At 52.0% G+C, this 25,014-nt stretch overlaps 1 protein-coding gene across 4 annotated transcripts in view; it reads left to right on the forward strand.

Moving 5' to 3' along the window:
* The first annotated feature begins 8,003 nt into the window (after positions 1-8,003).
* ENAH (ENAH actin regulator) overlaps positions 8,004-25,014 on the forward strand; it is a 70,257-nt gene continuing 53,246 nt past the window's right edge. Inside the window, exons 1-2 of one of the 4 annotated variants that reach the window (XM_084868697.1) lie at positions 8,052-8,145; positions 23,925-24,039. In XM_084868697.1, the coding sequence (XP_084724823.1) occupies positions 23,996-24,039 (44 nt within the window). In that variant the 5' untranslated portion in view covers positions 8,052-8,145; positions 23,925-23,995. Of the gene's footprint in view, positions 8,146-23,924; positions 24,040-25,014 lie in introns of all 4 variants that reach the window. The other 3 variants (XM_084868700.1, XM_084868699.1, XM_084868698.1) reach the window with 3 other exon arrangements.

Consider the following 25,014-nt stretch of genomic DNA (forward strand, 5'->3'; position numbering starts at 1 on the left):
AGAGAGAAACACCGATCAGCTGCCTTCCACTGAGGATGTGCCCGCAACCAAAGCACATGCCCTTGACCAGAATCGAACCCGGGATCCTTGAGTCCGCAGGCCGGCGCTCTATCCACTGAGCCACACCGGTTAGGGCGACACTGCTTTTCTAAACGCCAAGCCTGAGTGTGTTCATTCCCATCAAAGAAAGGATGAGTCCTGTACAGAAAGAAGTTGGGAATGAGACTACATTCTGTCCTTAATTGCCTTAATTTTTGATTTGCATTTCAATTCATTTACGACTAATTATTGAGCCACTCAGCATCATCGTTTTCACTTCTCCACAAATTGGTATGAATGACAAACGCGTACAGTGTTTGGAGGCTGAATGAAAGCATTGTGATCAGGGACACAGACGGAAATTCTTTTCTTTCTGGTGACTGCTACGTTCCCTTCACCCTGACGAAGGCTTGACTAGAGACTGAATTTTGACATGAAACCCAGGAAGTGAAGATTCAAAGGTACCTTTTCAAACGGAAAGCTGGTCATGTCGCCATGCGTAGCAAGCGTTTCAAAGAGGAAGATAATTGGGATTTTTAATGAGCTTTGAAATTTTACCTCAAAGGTGGGGGTAAAAGCTACAGAAGGTACAGCGCGGAGCAATATGCATCCATTTTTAGACAGCTTATCCTACTGATAAGTCTTTCTTCTCTACTGTGACTGCCTAGAAAAAATTACCTTTTAAAATATTTTTATTGATTTCAAAGGGGGAAGGGAGAGAGAATGAGAGAGAGAGAGAGAGAGAGAGAGAGAGAGAGAGAGAGAGGGAGAGAGAGAGAGAGAGAGAAACATCAATGATGAAAGAGAATCATTGATTGGCTGCCTCCTGCAGACCCTATACTGGGGATCAAGCCCGCAACCAGGGGCTACGCCCTGACCAGGAATTGAACCATGACCTTCTGGTTCATAGGTCGACGCTCAACCACTGAGCCACACAGGCTGGGAGAAAACAATACAAAAAACTATCTTTCACTAAAAATTAACTTTTCTCCTGATCTCCCTTGAGGAAATACTCCAAGCTCAGCCGTCACCTGCTCATCCCGTCCATAAGGTAACGGACTGGTGTTCTCAGGAAATGGTACCCGTGAATCAATTCAATGCAGGAAAGAGAACAACTGCCAATTTCGCTTCCCAGGCTACCAGCTAGATTTTTTTTTTTTTTTAAGAGACAAGGGTTCAGAATCAGATTAAGGCAATTCTTCCTTGCCATCGAATTTCGAAAGCAGCGTGATGGGATTGCTATCTCTGGACGAAGCCCCCCTGCCCTGTTCCTCATATACATATACATATACATATACATATACATATACATATACATATACATATACATATACATATACATATACATAGAGAGAGAAAGAGAGAGAGAGAGAGGGAGAGATGAAAAGAGTCAAAACCGGTTAGGCTCAGTGGATAGAGTGTTAGATTGGCAGCCTTTGGCAGCCTTCGCTGAATGGGATGGAAACAGTGGCATTGCATTGTAGAGAAGACAGCCTCTGTCAATTCATGTGACTCCGGTACCCTGCAGGCTTCAGGGAGCTCCTGCAATATTTAAGCAGTGCAGCTCGGAGAAAAGGGACTCTGGGGAAAGAGGAAATGGAATTAGCCGGACAGATCCTAATTTGGGAGACAAATGACAAATGAGAGAAAAATGCAAAGGGCGGCAGAGAAGCAAATGGTCTCCGCCGTTGTCTGTGCCTCCCGAGAGTGTTCTAGAACCGAGATGGTAGACGGGCAGCTAACGGCGGGGCGAGGAGGAATAAAAATGTCGTGAATCCTACTGGAATATCATGTTTGCATTATTTTTCCCCATTCTTTTAAAAAATATATATATTTTATTGATTTTTTTACAGAGAGGAAGGGAGAGAGAGAGCCAGAAACATGGATCAGCTGCCTCCTGCACACCCTGTACTGGGGATGTGCCCACAACCATGGTACATGCCCTTGACTGGAATTGAACCCAGGACCCTTCAGTTTGCAATCTAACACTCTATCCACTGAGCCTAACCGGTTTTGGCTCTTTTCATCTCTCTCTCTCTCTCTCTCTCTCTCTCTCTCTCTCTCTCTATGTATATGTATATGTATATGTATATGTATATGTATATGTATATGTATATGTATATGTATATATGCATATATATTTTATTGATGTTTTACAGAGAGGAGTGGAGAGGGTTAGAGAGCTAGAAACATCAATGAGAGCGAAACATCTACCAGCTGCCTCCTGCACACCCCCCACTGGGGATGTGCCCGCAACCAAGGTACATGCCCCCGACCTGAATCGAACCTGGGACCCCTCAGTCCGCAGGCCGACGCTCTATCCACTGAGCCACACCAGTTTCGGCTCTTTTCCCCCTTCTCGAGAGACAAACAAAACTATACGCACGGCCAACAAAGGAAACAGAATACTGTTGCATGGAAGTGGTACATGCACAGTCCCATTCGCCCCAAACTCTGCTCTCTTGTCCTCCCCTCCCGCCTTAGGGAGCCCCTCCTCTTGCCAGGGGAAACCCTTTTATCTGAGCGATGCGAGGCTGTGTCTGCGTCTACAATCCTTGGCCAGGATTTTCTGGCTGCTGAGTGCCATTAGTCATCCCTACTCCTCATGCCCATAAATGGAGGCCGAGCCAGCGCTGATGCTAGCGGACAGATTTAAACCAGGCATGTTCCGAGAGAGCCCTCAGAGCCGCAGGGCCAGCGCTCCGAAGCAGAGCCCTCTTTTCTGCAAGCGTGTTTTGATTCATCCTCCGCCGGAGTGCACGTTTCGGGAAGACGCTTAGATCCGCTGGCAGTGGCTGTGTGTGCCTAGGCCCGTGGTCGGCAAACTCATGAGTCTGCAGAGCCAAACGTCAACAGCACAACGATGGATATGTCTTTGGAGAGCCACATTTTTTAAAAACTCCAACTTCTTCTAACGCCACTTCTTCAACATAGACTCGCCCAGGCCGTGGTATTTTGTGGAAGAGCCACCCTCAAGGGGCCCAAGAGCTGCATGTGGCTCTCGAGCCGCAGTTTGCCGACCACAGACCTAGGCCATGGTCCAGTCCTCCTACGGGGATGTTGAATTGGGTGTTGTTCTATGGGGGAAATTGAGGTCAATATACTTAAGTATTAAGAAGAGAGTCTATTTCTTTCTTTTTTTAAAAATATATTTTTATTGATTTCAGAGAGGAAGGGAGAGGGAGAGAGAGAGAGAAACATCAATGATGAGAGAGAATCATGGATTGTCTGCCTCCCGCAGGCACCCACTGGGGACTGAGCCCGCAACCTGGACATGTGCCCCTGACCGGAACCGAACCCAGGACCCTTCAGTCCACAGGCTGACACTCTATCCACTGAGCCAACCAGCCAGGGCTATTTCTTTTTTAAATGTATTTTTTTTAAAATTGATTTCAGAGAGGAAGGGAGAGGGAGAGAGAGATAGAAACGTCCATGATGAGAGAGAATCGTTGATCGGCTACCTCCTGCACGCCCCACACTGGGGATCAAGCCCACAGCCCAGGCACGTATGTGCCCTGACTGGGAATCAAACTGTGACCTCCTGGTTCCTAGGTCGACGCTCAGCCACTGAGCCAGGCTGACCTGGGTGAAAGTCTGTGAACGAATAGTTTCCTCTTCACCTTAGATTAGAGCAGTCATTCGTTCACTGGTGTATTCATCCATTCCTTCCCCTTTCCAATATCTGGGTGCCTATAGGAGGGCTTCCACGTGGGCAACGCTTTAGGAGAGGAACATCCAAATGATTTTCACCAAGCCAACACCATCTCGGCTCATTACGTAACAGCATTGATGAGAAGAGAATCCGCTTCCATTAAAAAAAATATATATATACTTTATTGATTTTTTTCAGAGAGAGGGATAGAGAGCTAGAAACATCGATGAGAGAGAAACATCGATCCGCTGCCTCCTGCACACCCCCTACCGGGGATGTGCCCGCAACCCAGATACATGCCCTTGACCGGAATCGAACCTGGGACCCTTCAGTCCACAGGCCGACGCTCTATCCACTGAGCCAAACCGGTTTCGGCCGCTTCCATGGTTTACCGCCTCCGTCCACTCTCACGTGTGCCATAGGAAGAGGGGGGATGAGGTGGAGGAAAGAGAGGCATGAGCCAATGACGGGAAATTCTGGTTCAAGCTCCCGTTCTGTCTACCGCGGAGGGGCTGAGGGACTCTGGGTAGTTGACTTAACCTCCCTGGGCCTCGCTTTGCTTTCCTTTCCGGGACTACGCGTGGGCCAGACCTCGGATTCCTCCCGTCTCTCGAATTCTCCCGTCCTATATGGGGCACACATTCCACCGCGTTCTCTCTGTGGCCAGAATAAGCCTGTGATGTGTTCCCTCCAGCGTCCCCTGGACCGCTCCGGCTGCTGAACCAAATATGACCAAGAAAGCAGCAGGAACATTTGGTGGCGGGCACAGCCCAGAAGGCACACAGGATGGAGGTCAAGGCCGCCCGTGGCAGCCTCTCAACCCAAGGGCGACGGCATGACCAACTCACGTGTGAGCTGGCCGCCGCAGAAGGATGGAAATGGCTGTTGGCGGCGGCAGCCAACATTCTTGGCTGGTACGCTTTTTTTTTTTTTTTTTTTTTTTAATAAACAGAGAAAAGAGGAACAGCCTTTTCCACGTGGATGGCTTAATTTGGTTCCCGTGCTGCCGGAACACGTGCTGTTGGGGTAAAAGATGACGCGATGGAGCACGCATTTAGCGCAGGATGGATTAACGGGCCCCAATAAACGAGAAAGTGGGCTGTGGAGTCACCGGTTAGGAATTTTTATCCTCGCCGCGCCGCTCGCCTCTGGCAGGGGATGGTTGGGAGTCATTAGAGCAACATTCCCACCCCCTCTGGCCCCTGGTCAGAGTTTTCCCTGAAACCTAAGCTCTCTGCCGGATCCACTGTATTTGCTATGAATGGACGAAGGCGAATGGGTGAGAATGCTCTGCGGCCGGCTGTGTCTTCTTTCTGAATCCTTTTCCGAGAGGGTTCCATATGTCTGATTATTACTTTTCCAAGAAAGAAAGAAAAAAGCCTCCGCAGCAAATGTTCTTTGGTTCATGTGGAGAAGAAGACGTGAGGTGCATGTGTTTTTGTTTTTAAAAAATATATATTTTATTGATTTTTTTACAGAGAGGAAGGGAGAGGGAGAGAGAGCTTGAAACATCAATGAGAGAGAAACACCGACCAGCTGCCTCCTGCACACCTGGCACCGGGGATGTGCCTGCAACCAAGGTCCATGCCCTTGACCGGAATCGAACATGGGACCCTTCAGTCCGCAGACCGACGCTCTATCCACTGAGCCACACCGGTTTCGGCGAGGTGTATGTGTTTTAATGATAGTGTCGTCATGCAAAGACAATGAACCTTATGCTAGTAGTTACTAGAGGCCCGATGCATGAAATTCATGCAACCAGGAGTAGGCCTTCCTGCCCTAACCTGTGTGGCTCAGTGGATAGAGCGTCGGCCTGCGGACTGAAGGGTTCCAGGTTTGATTCCGGTCAAGGGCATGGACCTCGGTCGTGGGCACATCCCCAGTAGGGAGCGTGCAGGAGGCAACTGATTGATGTTTCTCTCTCATCGATGTTTCTAACTCTCCCTCTCCCTTCATCTCTGTAAAAAAATCAATAAAATATATTTAAAAAATTTTTAAAAAAGAGTAGGCCTTCCTTCCCCCGGCTGCTAGCACCCACTTCCCACCAGCACCCACCCCTGGCACCCGGGACCCAGGCTAATTAGCATATTCCATTTTTATTATGACCGATGATTTTTTTTCATCATGCCTTGCATGAACTCTCCCAGTTCTCGACTTGTCTCCACTTGTTCTATGGCAACAAGGGCCTTCGCTTGGCAAAGGTGTTCTCACCCCGGTGCTCGGAGCTTCTGGAACAGGAGACGTGGTGATGGTGAGCGGTAATTAGCCAGCGTGGGTGGCAATTAGCGCTCTCTAAGTTCACCCTGTTTCGGCGGAGGCCACCCCGGTTCTGCGGGGCTGGCTGTCGGTCTGGCCGGCCGCAGGTTCCAAAGAGAAAAAAGAAAACACTCACCATGGTGTCTGAGACCAGGAGAAGCTTTTTATAGTGCAAACTGGGCCACCCGGGCCTATTATAGACCAGCCGGCCCGGCATGGACCAGGCAGGACTCTGTGGAACTCGCTGGTTTTCCTTCTGGAAGGAGACACATGATCTCCTCCGTCATAACTATAATTTGAACGGTACACCCTCCCATCTTCAAATAAAGCCCCATAAAACTTCTTCTGCCTGGAGCTGCTCCTGGCGTGCTTGGGTAGCTCCTCCATTTTGGGTGAGATCCTCCAGGACTAGGAGAACCCAGCCACAGACCTTTCTCCAGCCTCGTCATCCTTTTTTATTTTTATTTTTATTTTATAGGAAACGCAGTCCCTTCTTTGCCTGCTCAGGATCACGAGGAAGAGCCTGCGGCCTGTGCTCCCATGGCACATTTTTATGGGAGGACTGCATTTGCTCTCTGGCATTGGAAACCGCCCCCAGCTGTGCCTTCTGGCTTCCCAGACCCCGACCCCCCCCCCCCAGCTCCCCCCCCCCCATTGGACCGAGATGGATTGGCGTCGCCAGCATGTGCCACCTTTTTATACCTTTTTTTAAAACAATTTTTTAGAGGAGGTGATTTCAAGGCAGAACGTGAGGATGTGAATGGCGGAGACGGGATCTCTCCCTCCCCGCCCCCGGCAGGAATTCCCTTCTCGCTCGTGACGAGGGCAGAGGGGGTTTCGCGGCGGCTGCGTGTCCCCCACCCCGCGCCCCGCGCGCCCGGGATGAGGTCATCGCTCTCCACGGGGGCCTCCCGGGAGCGCGCAGGGGGGAGTCCTCGGCAGGAAGGGGGGCGCAGCGAACCATGCGGACCCCAGTGTCCATGTGCACCCCCTCCCCGCCCCGGGGGGATGCCCGGGCCCCCGGAGTCCCCGGCCGGGTCCCCCGTTACGCGTCCCGATCGCCGCCTCCGTGCTCCCCACGCCGGTGCCCAGAGGTCCCTGCGCCCCCGCCCTAGCGGGGGGAATGGGGGTGCCCGGGAGCTCCCCCGGCTGCAGGGGTGCGCGGGGCGGCGGAGAGGGCCCCCCCCCCCCCCCCCCCCCCCCCCCCCCCCCCCGGCCAAGGACAACGCCGGGCGGGCGAGGAACCCTCGGCGGAGGGAGGGAGAGGGGACACGGCCCGATCCCAGGGCCTGCGGGGGGCGGCCCGATCCAGGGGGGCTGCAGGGGGCTGCGGGGGGCTGCAGGGGGCTGCAGGGGGCTGCGGGGGGCTGCAGGGGATTCCGGGGGGCTGCAGGGGGTTCCGGGGGGCTGCAGGGGGCTGCGGGGGGCTGCAGGGGATTCCGGGGGGCTGCAGGGGGTTCCGGGGGGCTGCAGGGGGCTGCGGGGGGCTGCAGGGGATTCCGGGGGGCTGCAGGGGGCTGCGGGGCGCTGCGGGGGGCTGCAGGGGGCGGGTTGGGGAAGCAACAAAGAGCCCGGCCGCCCGCCCCGCCCACGCTCCCTCCGCAGTCCGCGGGCCCGGCCGCCGGCGGGTGGGAGCGCCCGGCCCCTCCCCGCGCCCCGCCCGCCCCCGCGCCCGGGGGAGGAGGAGGAGGAGGAGGAGGAGGAGGAGGAGGAGGAGGGGAGGAGGGGGAAGGGGAGGAGGGGGAGGAGGGACAGGGGAGGAGGGGGAGGAGGGGGAGAGACGGGGGAGGAGGGGAGGCGGCGCCTGCGTGCTCCCCGCGCCCCGCCCCCCGGGCTCCCGGCGGCGGACGGCGCTCCCGGCTCCGCTCCCCCCGCGGCGGCCGGTGCGCACGGCCTGGGCGGCGGGCTCCCTGCGGGCGGCGGCGGGCGGAGCGGAGGCGGAGGAGCCGGAGGAGCCGGAGGAGGCGGCGGAGGAGGAGAGCCAGGAGGACCGGGAGGACCGGAGGAGGACGAGGCGGAGGAGCAGGCGCAGCGGCCGCCCCGGACCGGCCCGCGGCCCGGACTCCCGCCTCGCCCGGCGGCGCCGCGGACATGGTGTAGCCGCGGCCGGAGCCCCGCCGCCGTCCCCCGCGTCCCTCCGCCCGGAGCCCGGCCCGGCCCTCCCGTCCCCGGCCCCGGAGCCCCGCCGGCGCCATGAGGTGAGGGGCCGGGGCCGGGGCCGGGCGGGGGCCATTGTGCCGGGGCCGCCGCCGCTCGGACCCGCCTTCCGTTCCCTCCCCGGCGCCCGGGCCGCGCTCCCTCCTCCTCCTTTTGTCCCTTCCCCGCTCCCTTTCTCCCTCTCTCCCTCGTGGGGAGGTGGTGGGGGGCCGGTGATGTGCGGACGGGAGGGTCCCTGTGCGCCTTCCCCCCCCGGGTGCCCCCCTGGGTGCCCTCCTGGGTCCCCCCCTCTCCTCTGGGTGCCCCACTCTCCCCTGGGTGCCCCCCTGGGTGCCCTCCTGGGTCCTTCTTCTCTGGGTGACCCCCTGGGTGCCCTCCTCCCCTGGGTGCCCCCTGGGTCCCCCCCTCTCCTCTGGGTGCCCCCTGGGTCCCCCCCTCTCCCTGGGTGCCCCCCTGGGTGCCCTCCTCCCCTGGGTGCCCCCCTCCCCTGGGTGCCCCCCTCCCCTGGGTGCCCCCTGGGTCCCCCCTCTCCCCTGGGTGCCCCCCTGGCGCCCGGGGTTCCCGGCCACACTCCGGTGCGCGCCCGGCTCCCCGCCCCCGCGGGGCCGGCCCTCCCCACCGGGGCGCGCGGGGAGGGGGTTCCCCCCAAATCTGCACCCCCAGCCCCCCTGCACTCCGAGAGCACGGCTCTGCGTTTCCTTTGAAAAGGAGGAAAGTTGGGGAGACCCGGGATCTCCGCTGCGGGATGGAGCGGCCCGGGGGGACATTTCCCGATGGGGAGGGCAGGGGAAGGGGGGGAAGGTTTATGGGGGGCCCTAGAAGGCCGGGAGAAGTTAGTTGTTTGGGGGGGTGTGTGAATGGGGGCGGGGGGGGGGTTTGTTTGCAAAAAACACACACAAAAAATCCCTCCCTCTCCTCTCCTCCCCTCCCCGCCTCTGGGGCAGCCCTTGTTGCAATGCAGCAGCAGCTGCTCCCTCTCCCCCCTGCGCCCCCCCAAACTCCTCTGTGATCAATGCGACCAGCTGAACGTGCTCACCCCCCAAGGCCAGGGCTGATCGACCTGTTTCCTGGCTGCCTGTGGTGTGACATGTTCCTTTCTGTTGTTGTTTCTCCAGTGGCGTTTGGGGGGGATACGCCGTGGTGGGGGGTGTCCTTTATTGAGGTCCCCCCCCACACACACACCTCCCCCCCCCCCCCAGGCATTTGTGTGTCCGTCACCTCCTTCCTTGGGGGATTGGTGAGACCTGGGACGGGGTGAGCCTGGAGCTGGCCGGTCCCGTTCTGCGTGATCATCCTCCAGGCCCTGCCAGCCTCTCTGGGTTGATTGTGTGGATTGTGTGGATTCCGGCCCCTGAGCTCCATGTCTGCGCCCTGGGAGGGATCGTCTTACCCGGCCCCTCTGGATGGGAGTCTCTCCTTTGTGTGCAAGATGAATGGCTAACGATGAATGCCTAATGTCATGCGATGAACATGCGAATGGTAGACCCGACCTGTGCCTTCGCCCCCGGCGAGAAAATGTCATGTCATCAGAATTCTTTCTCCCATGAAGTCGGTTTCCCTTTAACTGTGTGTGTGTGTATGTGTGTGTGTGTGTGTGTGTGTGTGTGTCACGGTGGAACACTGTCTCGTGTCTTTAAAATACATCTTGTTTTGTGTATGTGTGTGATATAGCCGTCTGTGTACTTCGGTGTACCGTTCATTTGGATTCATGTTTTTCCTCTGATTTCCAAGTTCTATAGGTCTTGAGCGAGTGGCCTTAAAAACTGTTAGATGCTGTGTCTCTAAGCGACTCTTCTCCTCCGGGATTCCACACGCGTTATTTAAAAATGTGATGGATCCGTTTAAAAATAGGATTCTGACATACAAACCAACACCAAATATATATATATCTTTGTAAACTACAGCTTGGAAAACTTGAGCCATTAGTTTTTTCTTTTTTCTTTTTTAAGATCAAGTTCCTAATGTCATTGAAAACTCAGAAACTACAGTAAGATACATGCCTTGTTGTGCCTTACTCTACACCGCTCATTTCTCCTTTTATTTAGAATGTAATGTTCTCGGAATCTTATAGATCAGAAGCCATTGTGTTTTTTTTTGTTGTTGTTTGTTTTCCCCCCAAAAAAACTTTGGGTCAACTTATTTCCATCCCGAGCAACGTAAAACTGAGTGAAACAGGGATATTTGGAAAGAAAATGATGGTGAGGTTTTCTGATTAAAAAAAAAAAAAGTTCCAGTGTAGAGAGTATTCAGGGAAGTGTGTGATCTCTGTCACGTATCAGGTAAATTAGGTTTTCATTACAGAGTGCCTTTCCTGATAAAAAGGGACGTACTTTTTCCTGCACTTTTCCTGAGAGGGAGGGTTCAAGAGGATGCTTCCCAGGAGCATATAAATGCAGGTAGAACGCGCTGGTCGACAGGCCCAGTCCGCAGACATGCTTTGCAGGTGAATTCTGAATAATTTACAAGCAGGACGGGATCAGCTGTTCGCCTCGGAAGGCATTGGATCCCTCGGTAGGCGGTGTGTGGAATGCGTGTACGCACACGTGTTCTTTCGGTTATCCGTGAGAGTAGGCTGGCCTGGTTTTGGGTACACATTTTTCCCCCCGGTTATCCGTGAGCGTAGGCTGGTCTGGTTTGGGGGTTCAGGGCTGTCTTGGGCTGAGATTGCCGGGATGTTTTGGTGCCGTGGGCTTTTGAGGTTATATTAATATTTATTTGGCTTTGTCTCCAGGATGCTGCAGGACGTAACGGCTATACTATTCAGTCGGGCCTGTTTTAGTTTTATTAAGGAGTAAGTCCTGATGTTTTCAAGGCCACCCAGAAATAGGAGTGCCTAGCCAAAACCGGTTTGGCTCAGTGGATAGAGAGTCGGCCTGCGGACTGAAAGGTCCCGGGTTCGATTCCGGTCAAGGGCCTGTACCTTGGTTGCGAGCACATCCCCAGTAGGGGGTGTGCAAGAGGCAGCTGATCGATGATTCTCTCTCATCGATGTTCCTAACTCTATCCCTCTCTCTTCCTCTCTGTGAAAAAAATCAATAAAATATATTAAGAAAATAGAAAAGAAAAGAAAAGAAATAGGAGTGCCTAGGTAGGAATTTTCACTTAGGCCGTCAGTCAGGGTTTTCTGAAGAGAGAACGTGGTGAACACCCGTATTTTCCAGCGTATAAGACGACCCACTAGTTTTACAGTGAAAACATAGGTTTAGGCCTATATTCGCTGTATAAGACTGCCCCCCACTTCAAAGAAAAGGCTTACTTTGCCGTCAGGATCTGCAGGTAATTTTTGTGCAGTTTTGGTCTTTTGCCCCCGATTTTCGGTTGACACTTTTTTCGTTTCAAAAGTCTTCTTCTACGCCCGAAAATACGGTACGTGACCGTTGTTTAAGAAGTGGCGGATAAGATCTCTTAGACGGCTTTTAATTTTAGGAATAGCGGGCCTGCCGCGATGCAGTGTAATAATTAATCCCCGCACAGAGGGGGCGTGAGTGATCCTACCCCACGTTCCTGAGACAGCCCGAGAGGCGTCCTCCACGGCCAGGTACGGCCCCCGGGCCACATGCGGCCCGCAGAGGCGTCTGATCCGGCCCGCCAGGTTTTTTGGGCAGTGAGCGCAGCCGAGGTGTTACAGTAGGAATTAGTAGTTCATATAGTCCGGCCCTCCAGCTCTCTGAGGGACCGTGATCTGGCCCCCACTTTAAAAAGTCTGAGGACCCCTGGTCCAGGCGGTGAAAGCAGCGGATGGGATTCCTTCTTAGCGCGTTGCCTAAAGATAGATGAGAATGGGAAGGATGAGAACGTGCATTTGGTAGACAGAATAGTGGAAGGGTTGACAGCCCTCCACAGCGGTATTTTTAGTGGAACCATCCCACGTTTTGGTGTATTTCTTTTAAATAATTGCTTTAAAACACACACACACACACACACAACAACTAAGTGGTTCGTTACTCAAGTTTTTATTTTTTTTTAATAGAAAGAGGAGCCTGTTTGATCCGACACAGTTGCATGTGGCTAAGAGGAGCTCAGGGGATGTTGGATGGACATTCTCGGGTCCATATTCCATAGTCCGAGCCGAAACCGGTGTGGCTCAGTGGATAGAGCATCGGCCTTTAGACTGAAGGGTCCCGGGTTGGATTCTGGTCAAAGGCATGGACCTTGGTTGCAGGCACATCCCCAGTTGGGGGTGTGCAAGAGGCAGCTGATCGATGATTCTCTCTCATCGATGTGTCTAACCCTCTATCCCTCTCTCTTGCTCTGTGTAAAAAATCAATAAAATACATTTTTTTAAAAATAGTCCGGGATGTCACTCCCTGCCCGGTGACGGTCTCATGTGAAAAGCTGTAGGGTTTTGAGGACGATGCATCCAGGCATGACCTTGAGCTGATCACACCATTTCACTGATTCATCCCTTAAACCAGTGGTGGGCAAACCGCGGCTCTCGAGCCACCTGCGGCTCGTTGGCCCCTTGAGTGTTTAGCAGAGGCCAGCTCAGGAGTCCCCGCATTAAGTTCATCACAATGTACTTACCTAGATTAAGTTTAAAACTTTTGGCTCCCAAAAGAAACGTCAGTCGTTGCACTGTTGATACTTGGCTCTGTGGACCGATGGGTTTGCCGACCGCTGGTTTAAACGATGTGAAAACACGGATCATTTTTTTACTGGGCAGTGAGTCAATCGCTCATAGGAGAGAAGGGGCTTTGGGCCCTCGTGTCCAACAGTTGTGTTCCTCTTTCTTAACTTTATTATCTAAAGCTTGTGGGCAGTTGGTGTCATCGTTCCGGGCTCCACATATTCTGGAACGCCAGCAGGTGACATTTCGTGTTCCGAGCGCCGTTGGAGGCATTTGTGGGCGCGGTGGGGCGGCGTGCCACGATTAGTGAGTCGTGTTTGACGGGACGTGGGCCCCAGGGGCCTTGATGGGGGTGTTCCCTGGCATGCTGCTTGTTTAATTATCTGTGATCTAGTCCAGCTACTTTTATTTTATTATTTTATATTTTATTTTATTTTATTTATTTTTTTAAAAAAATATATATTTTATTGATTTTATACAGAGAGGAAGTGGGAGAGAGAGAGAATTAGAAACATCGATGAGAGAGTCATCGATCAGCTGCCTCCTGCACACCCCCTACTGGGGATATGCCCACAACCAAGGTACATGCCCTTGACCGGAATCGAACCCGGGACCTTTCAGTCCCCAAGCCGACGCTCTATCCATTGAGCCAAACCGGTCCTGGCTATTTTATTTTATTATTTTATTTTATTTTATTTTATATTATTTTATTTTATTTTATTTTATTTTATTTTATTTTATTTTGTGTGTGTATATTGATTTCAAAGAGGAAGAGGGGAGAGAGAGAGAGAGAAACATCAATGATGAGAGAATCCTAGATCGGCTGCCTCCTGCACGCCCCCTGCTGGGGACGGAGCCCACAGCTCAGAGCCTGTGCCCTCGCCCAGGAATCGAACCCTGACCTCCTGGTGGAGCCACGCCGGCCTGGCTCGGCCGCCTTATTTTTATGGTCGCGGAAATAACGCATCACCGTTTCCTTCCTCGGGTATTTTTAGTCTTCGGAATTCTTTTTGGGACTTTGTGACCTTTGTGTGTGGTGGTGGCGGTGAGTGTCGTAAACACTCCGGAGAGGGGTCCGGGCCAGGCGTGAGCCGGGTGGTAAACGTGGAGAGGATCCTGCTGTTTTGCGGGACGGTGGTGTCAGGTGGACACACACAGCCGAGCCCGTGGCCCCGTGGCCTCCATGTGTCCCCGTGGCTGTCGGACCTGTGGCTTTCCCACGGAGGCTTCTTTCAGGGGCAGGAGCCACGTCAGAATTAACATGGAGCCGCTCACCAAAACCCGTGTGGCTCAGTGGATAGGGCGTCCGCCTGGGGACTGAAGGGTCCCAGGTTCGATTCCGGTCAAGGGCATGTACCTTGGTGGCGGGCACATCCCCGGTGGTGGGTGTGCAGGAGGCAGCTGATAGATGTTTCTAGCTCTCTATCTCTCTCCCATCCTCTCTATAAAAAAAAAAGATCAATAAACTATATATATAAAAAAAATAAAAATAAAATAAAATGGAGCCACTCATTGCCTTCCCATCGTAGGTGTTGATTCAGCGGCACCTCTCGCACGTAGGGGCGCGGATGAGCGGGGGACAGGGACCGCAGGCCATTCATTATTCAAGGCTCCGGGGTCCTCCTTAGTCTGTGTGGAATTAGCAACCCCCCTCCCCCCAGGCAGGCCCCCGGTGGCCGGGATGGAAGGCCTTACAGCACATGTGTCAAACACAAGGCCCGCGGGCCAAATCCAGCCCGCCAGGCCTTGCAATGTGGCCCGCACCGCGCTGTCATCACTGCACTCCGCTGTCAGTTTATGACATTGTCAGTTTATGACTGTTCAGTAAACCATTCGGCCCGCGATTTAGGCTGGATTTTAGATTTTGGCCCCTTCTCTGATTGAGTTCGACACCCCTACCTTACAGCGATCCAGCTGATGGGCTGGGCTCCTTACCCTGCAGGCAGCTTCAATCCCAGGGGCCTGTGGAGCTCGCAGGACACGCAGTATTTGTCAGGAGCCTGAGAGGTGTTGGGGAAAGGTGATTTTCGTGTGTATGTGGCTGTGGGAGGGGAAGGTACTTATACTCCTCCCTGGAGGGCTCCACGTGTCCTTGTCTTCCTCCTGAGACCCGGGAGGAATGGAATGGAAGGGCCCCGCTCTGTGCTTTGGGCCCCTCTGAAGCAGGGGACTTGCAGAGATTTCTGTGCGGCACGCTTCACGCATGCCTGTCGGTCCAGCTTATTTTCTGCTCCGTGGCGGGCCTGCTATGCTTGGAATCTTACCAAGTCCTTCAAGTACCAATCCCCCTCTCCTCCTCCCCCCATTTTTTTTTTTTTTTTCAATTACAAATAAAGCTGCTACGCCGAGACCGGTTTGGCTCAATGGATAGAGCGTCGGCTTGGGGTCTGAAGGGACCCGGGTTCGATTCCGGTCAAGGGCATGTACCTTGGTTGCGGGCATATCCCCAGTAGGAGGTGTGCAAGAGGCAGCTGATCGATGACTCTCTCTCATCGATGTTTCTAACTCTCTATCTCTCTCCCTTCCTCTCTGTACAAAATCAATAAAATATATTTAAAAACAAAAAACAAAAAACAAAACAAATAAAGCTGCTATGATTGTTAAGTGGATCGGTGTGTGATCCTCAGGAAGGAAGCTGCCGGAGTCAGCTTGGGGCGCCATAGCAGAATACGATAGGCCTGGTGGCTTACTCCACCGAAACCTTTATCTATATATATATATATATATATGTATATATATATATATATATATTTTTTTTTTTTTAATATTTTATTGATTTTACACAGAGAGGAATTGAGAGGGATAGAGAGCTAGAAACATCGATGAGAGAGAAACATCGACCAGCTACTTCTTGTACACCCCCCACTGGGGATGTGCCCGCAAGGAAGGTACATGCCCCTGACCGGAATCGAACCCGGGACCTTTCAGTCCGCAGTTCGACGCTCTATCCACTGAGCGAAACTGGAGAAACTTATATTTTCAAAGGTCCATGGGGGCTGGAAGTCTGAGATGACAGTGCTAGGATGATTGGGTGCAGAGAGAGAGAGAGAGAGAGAGAGGGAGAGAGAGAGAGAGAGAGAGAGAGAGAGAGAGAAAGAGAAATTACTACTTCCTCTTCTTACATGGTCACCAGTCCTACCAGATTAGCATCCCACCCTTAGGGCCTCATTTCACCTTAATTACCTGCTCCTGAGAGCTCTCTCCCCAAATGAAGCCATCTCGGGGGGTCGGGCTTGACCGTAGGAATGGTGGGGGGCACATTTCAGTCCCTAGCAGGGAGACCCAGGTTTTGTGTGTGTGTGTGTCCGTGCTGACAGCTCGGGCGGAAGAAGCTGATCTGGATCAGGCTCTGGCGGTTTATAGATAAGCGAGGGGGCGGATTTACACGAGAGCTCTCTCCTGATTTCTGGAAAGAGCAGTGCATGGGGCAGCTTCTGCTTCAGACCGGCCCCGGTGAGTCTCACCAGCACCCCGCTTTCCAGAGGAGGCTGGGGGGGGGGCGGGGGGCAGCAGTGCGTGGGGAGCTGGGGCGGCGGAGGTCACGTGGCAGAGGGGAGAGGGTGCGGGCTTTGGGGGTAACCCGCCTGTGAACCCTGTTTTGACATCTCCTGGCGAACTGATTTTCGAGGAGGCTGTGGTTTTTGAGATCGGGATTTCTCCTGTAAAAAAAAAAATGGTTATGACGTTTGCATTGCTGGGGAAATTAAATCAGAATTTATATTCAACCCTGGCATAGTAATGCTTGGCACTCATGAAACGGGCCGGATAAGAAGGAAAACCCTGCTACTGTGAACGTCTGACATCTCCTAAGTTGATGTTAAGAATGGAACGAGCACTGTAAGTGAGACAGCTGGTTCAGAAACAGCTCAGGCATGTAAACCTATAGCCCGAGCTGGTGTGGCTCAGTGGATAGAGCGTTGGCCTGCAGACGCAGGGGACCCAGGTTCGATTCCGGTCAAGGGCGTGTGCTCGGGTTGCGGGCTCGATCCCTAGTGTGGGGCGTGCAGGAGGCAGCCAGTCAATGATTCTCTCTCATCGTTGATGTTTCTCTCTCTCCCTTCCTCTTTGAAGTCAATAAAAATAAATTACACACATACATACATACATACATACACACACACACACACACATGAACATAGAGTTACTGCATGACCCAGCAGTCCCACTCCTAGGTCTGGATCCAGGAGAAATGTACATACATGTGCACACCAACATTTGTTCACACATGTGCTGGCAGCATTACTCAGAGCAGCCCCCACGTGGGAAGGGACCCCAAGGTCTGTTGACTGATCGCTGGAGAGTAAACTTTCGGTCCATTCCTTTGACCAGAGGAATCCAGTGCGATTCACACCACCATGCTAAGGGGAGGGAGTCGAACACACAAGGCCCCGTGTTGTATGCTGCCATCGGTAGGAATTGTCCGGAAGAGGCAGATCTGTGAGGACAGAAAGAGGGCCAGGGGCTGCCAGGGTCTGGGCCGAGTGAAGGAGGAGTGGGAAGTGGATGTCACGGATACGCATGGGGTTTCTCTGTGGGGTTGAGGCCGATGTTCTGGGATTGGACAGTGCCGATGGCTGCCCAGCCTTGCCAATCTACTAAAAACCACCGAAGTTTATGCTTGGCAAGAGTGGATTTTACTGCCTGGGCATTATATTGTAGCTCAGCCCCCACTCCCCTGTCCATCCTCGGACTATTTGTAAGTATTTTCACTTACAAACTAGAACGTAGACTAGCAGAAGAGGGCCTCGTACGCTTTGCATTGTTTCTGACGTTTTTCTTACGTTGGATTCATATTTTATTTTATTTTTATTATTTTATTGATTTTTTTTTTTTACAGAGAGGAAGGGAGAGGGAAAGAAAGCTAGAAACATCGGTGAGAGAGAAACATCCATCAGCTGCCTCCTGCACACCCCCCACCGGGGATGTGCCCGCAACCAACGTACATGGTTCTTGACCAGAATCGAACCTGGGACCTTCCAGTCCGCAGGCCGGCGCTCTATCCACTGAGCCACACCGGTGAGGGCTGGATTTGTATTTTTAAATGAACATCTTCCTGTTTCCTAAAGAAGGGAGACGGAAGGCGGGAGCCCTGGGGGTTTTCTGTGGAGGGAGCCAGGCGGAGGGGCAAGTGGAGGGGAGGCCCCGGCCGGGCTGCCTCGGAGCCCTACCCTCTCCCTAGGCAGGAGGCAGGCACCCCTCTGGTGAGCCCTGTTCTGGGCCAGGGATGCCTCGTCCCGGAGAAAATCCCCGAGGCACGTCCAGCAGCATCTTCAGAACACTTGGGCCTGGGCGGTGCGCGTCGGCCATCACAAACACCTAGAAAGTCCTGTCTCGCCAAAACCGGTGTGGCTCAGTGGATAGCGCGGCGGTCTGCGGAGCGAAAGGTCCCAGGTTCGATTCCGGTCAAGGGCATGGACCTTGGTTGCGGGCACATCCCCGGTGCCGGGTGTGCAGGAGGCAGCTGGTCGATGTTTCTCTCTCATCGATGTTTCTGGCTCTCTCTTCCTCTCCCTTCCTCTCTGTAAAATATCAATAAAATATGTTAAAAAGTAAAAAGAAAAAAGAAAAAGTCCTGTCTCTGGGGAAGGACTTGGGCCGTTGGAAATGCTTCTGGAACACCGGGCCTCTGCAGATAGCACGTCTGATGAGATAGTCAAAATGGCAACCGCTAACTTAGCTACCCCAGACCCCAGCCTCCTGCCTCTTTTGGTGTCTGCATTTTTATTTATTTTTTTTGTGTGTCTGCATTTTTTATGTGTCAACCTGGCAGGGAAGCGGCTTCAAGAAAAGAAGCCGGGAGCACGAGGGAAGTGGAGCGGACGGCTCTTCAGGTCAGGTCTCTGCGGAGGAGGGTTTTTAAATAACGGGGCCCGGCTGGGCGCCTCCCAGAGTCCGCCTCGTTCTTCAGTCCCCGGCTGCCCCCTCCTCTCGTTCCCAGTCCTTCCCTCCCGTGAGGCTGGCGGGGCCAGGGGACTGTTCCGTCTCCAACAATGGTCCCACTGGAAGGGATGGTCGTTCCTCGGTGGCCGCTTGAATGGCTGTGTTTGCGGTATTTTAAGAAAACCAGTGACTGTTGTCCAGATGTCTGATCACTGTGTGTGTGTGTTTTTTTTAAATTTTTATTTTTTATTTATTTATTTTATTTTTTAAAATATATTTTATTGATTTTTTTACAGAGAGGAAGAGAGAGGGACAGAGAGCCAGAAACATCGATGAGAGAGAAACATCGACCAGCTGCCTCCTGCACACACCCCACCGGGGATGTGGCCGCAACCAAGATACATGCCCTTGACCAGAATCGAACCTGGGACCCTTCAGTCCGCAGGCCGACGCTCTATCCACTGAGCCAAACCGGTTTCGGCTATTTTATTTTTTAAATTACTTTTTCCCTTCCACGATAAAGCAGTACAGGTTTCGCATAGATTTTTAGAAAGTATGGGAAGTATAAAGATCTGAATGCAAACCGTCTAGAGCAGTGTTTCCCAAAGTGTGGTACGCGCACCCCCAGGGGTGCGGGAAGAGTTTGGTGGGGGTACGCGTTGCACCGGAGTTTGGTGGGGATAGGCACTGCACCGTGCTTAGCTGCGCCTCATTCTGCGTTCTCATGAGTACGAGGGGAATACTCAGCGATACGAAAATTATAGAAGGGGGTACACATAGGTCAGAAGTTTGGGAAACACCAGGTCTAGAATGTTGATGTGTTGACGGGTAGCTTTCTACGTGTTTGTGATGCATATGTGCAGCCATCTGTATGCTTGTGTGTGTGTCTGTGTGCTTTCAATGAAACTGAGATCATACTAGGTCAAGGTGACATTTTACGATATTTTGTCACTGGCCCCTTTCCGTCTAATGCTTATCACTAAGTACAGATCTGCAGAGTATTTATAAGGAACTGCACAGTATTTCCACCATGCTTTGGATATGCTAGCCATAGACTTGGAGATTTCCCCCCATTGTTTTTGTGATAAAAAAACACTTCTGTGAACATCTTTGGATATCTGTCTTCGTGCACACATTGGATAGTTTACATCTGCACATCTACACGAAATACAAGAGTAAGATGCAAATGGACCGTACCTCCGTGACGGCCCACCAGCCAATCAGGAGCGAGTATGCAAATCAACCCGACACAGACGGGTCTATTTGCATACGAAGGCATCGAGGGGGCGGGGTGTCCAGAGCAAAGGGAAAGAAGTCCCATTCTTGCACACATCTTCATGCGTCGGGCCTTATATTTTAGGACCCATTCCTAGGAGGGAAAATCAAGGAGTATTTATTTTTTCTCCTTTCTCGTACGTGTCAGCGGATTCTGGCAGGACAGCCTCCATTGGCTCCTCACGTCCAGGCCACTGTCACACCCCCCACCTGAACAGTCAGTGTCTCCTCTTCTGCGTTCTTGTCCTCCATTGGCCATGCGTCAGCCGGAATGACCTTCACGGGGAAATCAGATAACTGTTCCTCCCTCGCTACCGCCTTCGTGGCGTCAGGACGCTGTTCATCACCGAACCGAAGCGATGAAGGTCCTGAATTCCTCGTTCAGGGGCTGAATTCCTCGTTCCCGGCACAGGCCTCGGCGAGCCCGTAGCGCGTAGTTGAGTGGAGAGTAAGGGAAATGGACGGACCGGAGCGAGTTTTATCCGTTTCTGATACACGTTACCCAGTCAGCAGCAAGCGGGGAGAGAGAGCCAGTCCCCCCCACGTTCTGGCCCTGGTCCTCGGGCTCTTTCTTCCGTCTTTGCCGATCCGATCGCCCCCACGGCGTTATCTCGCCGTTTCAGTAGGCGTTTCTTTGATTGCGGGTCGAGTGGAACTTGTCCTCGCGTGCTTATTGGCCGTGGCTGGTGTTGTGTCCATCCCCTGTGCCTGTGTGTGTTGCCTGTTTTCTCACTGGCATGTTAGTTTTTCTTTCTTTCTAAAAAAAAATATATATTTTATTGATTTATTACAGCAGTGTTTTTCAACCTTTTTTGGGCAAAGGCACACTTGTTTCATGAAAAAAATCACGAGGCACACCACCATTAGAAAATGTTAAAAAATTTAACTCTGTGCCTATATTGACTATATATAAAGTAATTCTCTTGAATAGGAATCAAATAAACACAAAGAAAGTATTTTATAATTACTTTATTATGAAATATTAAGTAAACAAAATAGTGAAAAATTATAAAATTCTTGTCTGCACCTACGGCACACCAGGCAACATCTCGCGGCACACTAGTGTGCCGCGGAACAGCGGTTGAAAAACGCTGTATTACAGAGAGGAAGGGAGAGGGATAGAAAGTGAGAAACATCGATGAGAGGGAGACCTCGATCAGCTGCCTCCTGCACGTCCCCCACTGGGGATGTGCCCTTAAGCCCGGAATGTGCCCTTGACCGGAATTGAACCTGGGACCCTTCAGTCTGTAGGCTGACGCTCTATCCACTGAGCCACACCGGCTCGGTAGGGCCCTGGGCCCATGCTTTTAACCGGTAGGTTCCAAGGCCTCTCTCATGGTTACCTGCTGTGAACAGAGGTGTATATGTGAGTTTTCAAAAGGTTGATGTGTGAGCATCAACCATTTCTTTTTCTTTGTGATTTCCTCCTAGAAAGTCCCTTTATTTTCTTAGCATCCAGAACACAGCCCGTGTAGAAGGAATTGACCCAGAATAGGAGCAGACATTCCAGAGATAGCAGGGGCAAGGAGAAAAGGCTTTGTTTTGGAGCGGGAACATGGTTTAATCTGGAAGAAAAATGAAACAAAAGGATGAAAACGTTCGTGTTACGGTTGCAACTATGTACTCATTTTTGGAATGGCAGAAGAATGAGTCAAGTGTTGGTTGCTTTTTTTGTGTTTTTTTTTTCATAGTTTTTCTTAAAAATATTGCAAGATGGCCAAAACCGTTTTTGGCTCCGTGGATAGAGCATCGGCCTGTTGACTGAAGGATCCCAGGTTCGATTCCTGTCAAGGGCATGTACCTTGGTTGCGGGCACATCCCCTGTAGGGGGTGTGCAGGAGGCAGCTGATCGATGATTCTCTCTCATCGGTGTTTCTAACCCTCTATCCCTCTCTCTTCCTCTCTGTAAAGAATCAATAAAATATATTTTTAAAATTGCAAGATGGCACGAGATTGTTCCGATGGCCCCATCGGAAGGCATCTTAGCCCAAAGGGTCAGCGCTTCGTAGATACTCTCATTCTTTGCTTTTAATCTCCTGTTCTCTCATCTTTGTCGTCGTCTCCACGTATTAACTGGTGGTGATGTGTTAGGATGTTTTCAGCTGCAAGTAACACACTAGTGTGCAAGCACAAGAACATTTTCTTTCTCTTAAATTTTATTGAATTTGAGGGAGAGGGGGAGAGAGAGAAATATTGATGTGCGAAACATCGATTGATGGCATCCTGCCCGCTCCTCCACCAGGGAGGGCACCCACATCCTGGGTATGTGTCCTGACCAGGAATCGAACCTGTCACCTTTTGGTGTATGGGACGACGCTCCAACCAGCAAGAACTTTTTTATTTTTAGATATGTTTTTTTTTTTTTTTTTTTAAATATATATATTTTTATTGATTTTTTTTTTTACAGAGAAAAAGGGAGAGAGAAACATCCATCAGCTGCCTCCTGCACACCCTCTACTGGGGATGTGCCCGCAACCAAGTTACATGCCCTTGACCGGAATCGAACCCAGGACCTTTCAGTCCCCAGACCGACGCTTTATCCCCTGAGCCAAACTGGTTTCGGCAGGATTACCTTTTGTGTCCCAAAGAGCTGATACATTTTTCTCACTGATCCCAGGATCGGAAGACCCACCATATGCCTGGCACAGGGCACGAGTCTCTGGCAGTGTCTCTGAGACTAGCCTTTGGGTCACTAACCTTTGCCCACACAGGGTACACTCCTAGTGGGCTAGCCCCCCAGTGGTCAGCAAACTGCGGCTCGCGAGCCACACGCAGCTCTTGGGCCCCTTGAGTGTGGCTCTTCCACAAAACACCACGGGGCTGGGCGAGTCTGTATGGAAGACGTGGCGTCAGAAGAAGTTTATGTCTAAAATATGTGGCTCTCCAAAGACATGTCCATTGCTGTGCTGTTGACATGTGGCTCTGTGGACTCATGAGTTTGTCGACCACTGAGCCCCTGACTGCCCTCCCCTGCCAGCCCGATTGCCCCTAACTGCCCTTCCCTGCCGGCCCGATTGCCTCTAACTGCCCTCCCCTGCTGGCCATGTTGTGTCCACATAGGGGCGGCCATCTTGTGTGTTGGAGTGACGGTCAATTTGCATATCACATCTTTACTATATGTCCAATTACACAGGACAACTTTTAATATTCTCTCTCTGTGTAAATCAAGTAAGTAGATAATCGGATAAATAGCAGCGATTGCTTGTTGCTCGATTAGAGACGGGCCAGGTCAAATTGCCAACAGCTTCCCGTGAGTCATTTTCATTGACTGGATTAGAACAGGCCTTGGGGTTGGCACCACCATTGCAGCGAGGGAAGGCGGTGCTTGGCTGATCCCACGGTTGGCCAATGACAGCGGAGATTCAGATAAGTCCCGTGTCACCCTGGAGACCTTGCCCTGACTGCCTCTCATGTGTTTTTTTTTAATAATTTTTTAAAAAAATATATTTTATTGATTTTGTACAGAGAGAAAGGGAGAGAGATAGAGAGCTAGAAACGTCAATGAGAGAGAAACGTCGACCAGCTGCCTCTTGCACACCCCCCCACTGGGGATATGCCCGCAACCAAGGTACATGCCCTTGACCGGAATCGAACCCGGGACCCTTCAGTTCCCAAGCCGACGCTCTATCCATTGAGCCAAACCAGTCCCGGCTTTTTTTTAATAATTAAAAAAAAAAATTTATTGATTTTTTTACAGAGAGGAAGGGAGAGAGATAGAAAGCTAGAAACATCGATGAGAGAGAAACATCTATCAGCTGCCTCTTGCACACCCCCTACTGGGGATGTGCCCGCAACCAAGGTACATGTCCTTGACCGGAATCGAACCCGGGACCTTCTCAGTCTCCAGACCGACACTCTTCCACTGAGCCAAACCGGTTTCGGCGCCTCTCATGGTCGTTACCTTCCAACGACCGCGTCTCGGATTTCATTTTCCGTCCTTAAGATGCTGTCCAATCCCAGAGTTGGCATAGGCAGTCCCCGTGGGGTACGCTGCAGGTGCGGGCTGGATGGATGGAGTGAGAGACTTGGCGTGGCAGGTGAATGCATGGGACCTAACGTGCTGCATCCTTCTACACACTATTCTTCTAACCCTTACAGCTGCTCGGCAGGGTAGGTAGCCTCCTCCTCCTTAATGCCCTTGCTGCTGGCGAATACGAGGCTAGTGAGTGATGGAACCTGGACCCCAGCCCAGCCTGGTCTCACTTGCATACCTGTAAGTGCTCTCTCTCGCCCTCTGTCTTTACGTGATGTGTGAACGTTTTCGGGGGGGACTCACCTCTCCGATGTGTGGGCTCGGGGGGTGGGGGGAGGGTTCGCGGTGGGACCGGGTTAGTGTGTACTCGAACCCCGATGTTCACCAAGTGTTGTCTTGAATCCAAAGGTGCCAGCCTCCATAGGTATTACACTTCACGTAGTAGCTGCCCGGTGCACGAAATTCGTGCACAGAGGTGGGGGTGGGGGTGTCCCCCTCAGCCCAGCCTGCACTCTCTTCAGTCTGGGACCCCTTGAGGGATTGGGCCTACACGGGCAGTCAGACATCTCTCTCACAATCCAGGGCTGCTGGCTCCCAACCGCTTCTGCCTGCCAGCCTGATCACCCCCTAACCACTCCCATGCCAGCCTGGATTGACGGCCTAACTACTCCCCTGTCGGCCCGAGCGCCCCTAACTGCCCTCCCCTGCTGGCTATCTTGTGTGTTGGCCATCTTGTGTGTTGGAGTGATGGTCAATTTGCATATTACCTCTTTATTCTATAGAGTTATATAGGCTATGGAGCTGGTGTTGTGGTAATGTACAGATTAATTGAAAAGCTTAGTAAATTGGAAGTGCATTGAAATCAGGTTTTCTCAGACAAACATGTGTTAAAAGTAGAAATGAATGAACTTAAAAGGGCCGTCTCGTCTTCCGAAAGGCTGAGAACCACATTGTAAATCGATTTTCTCTGTAGTCAAGCCACCGGTGTTACTCTGGCGGGGCCTGGCCGCGGTTTCACTTTCTCAAAAGGAAGGAGGAACTCCTCAAACAATAAAAGTATCTAAAGGCTTTGCAAGAATCGCTGCAAATGTGTTTTTTTTTCTTCTTGTTGTTCTCTAGATGAAGTAGATTTATACATATTAAAAAAGTTTTGTGAAATGTTCCTAGTCACCTATATAGGCAATCTGTAAAAATCGTTCCAATGCATTTTAAGGG

This window comes from Pipistrellus hanaki (assembly GCF_964339955.1).
Source record: "Pipistrellus hanaki genome assembly, chromosome: 20".
Lineage (NCBI taxonomy): Eukaryota > Metazoa > Chordata > Mammalia > Chiroptera > Vespertilionidae > Pipistrellus > Pipistrellus hanaki.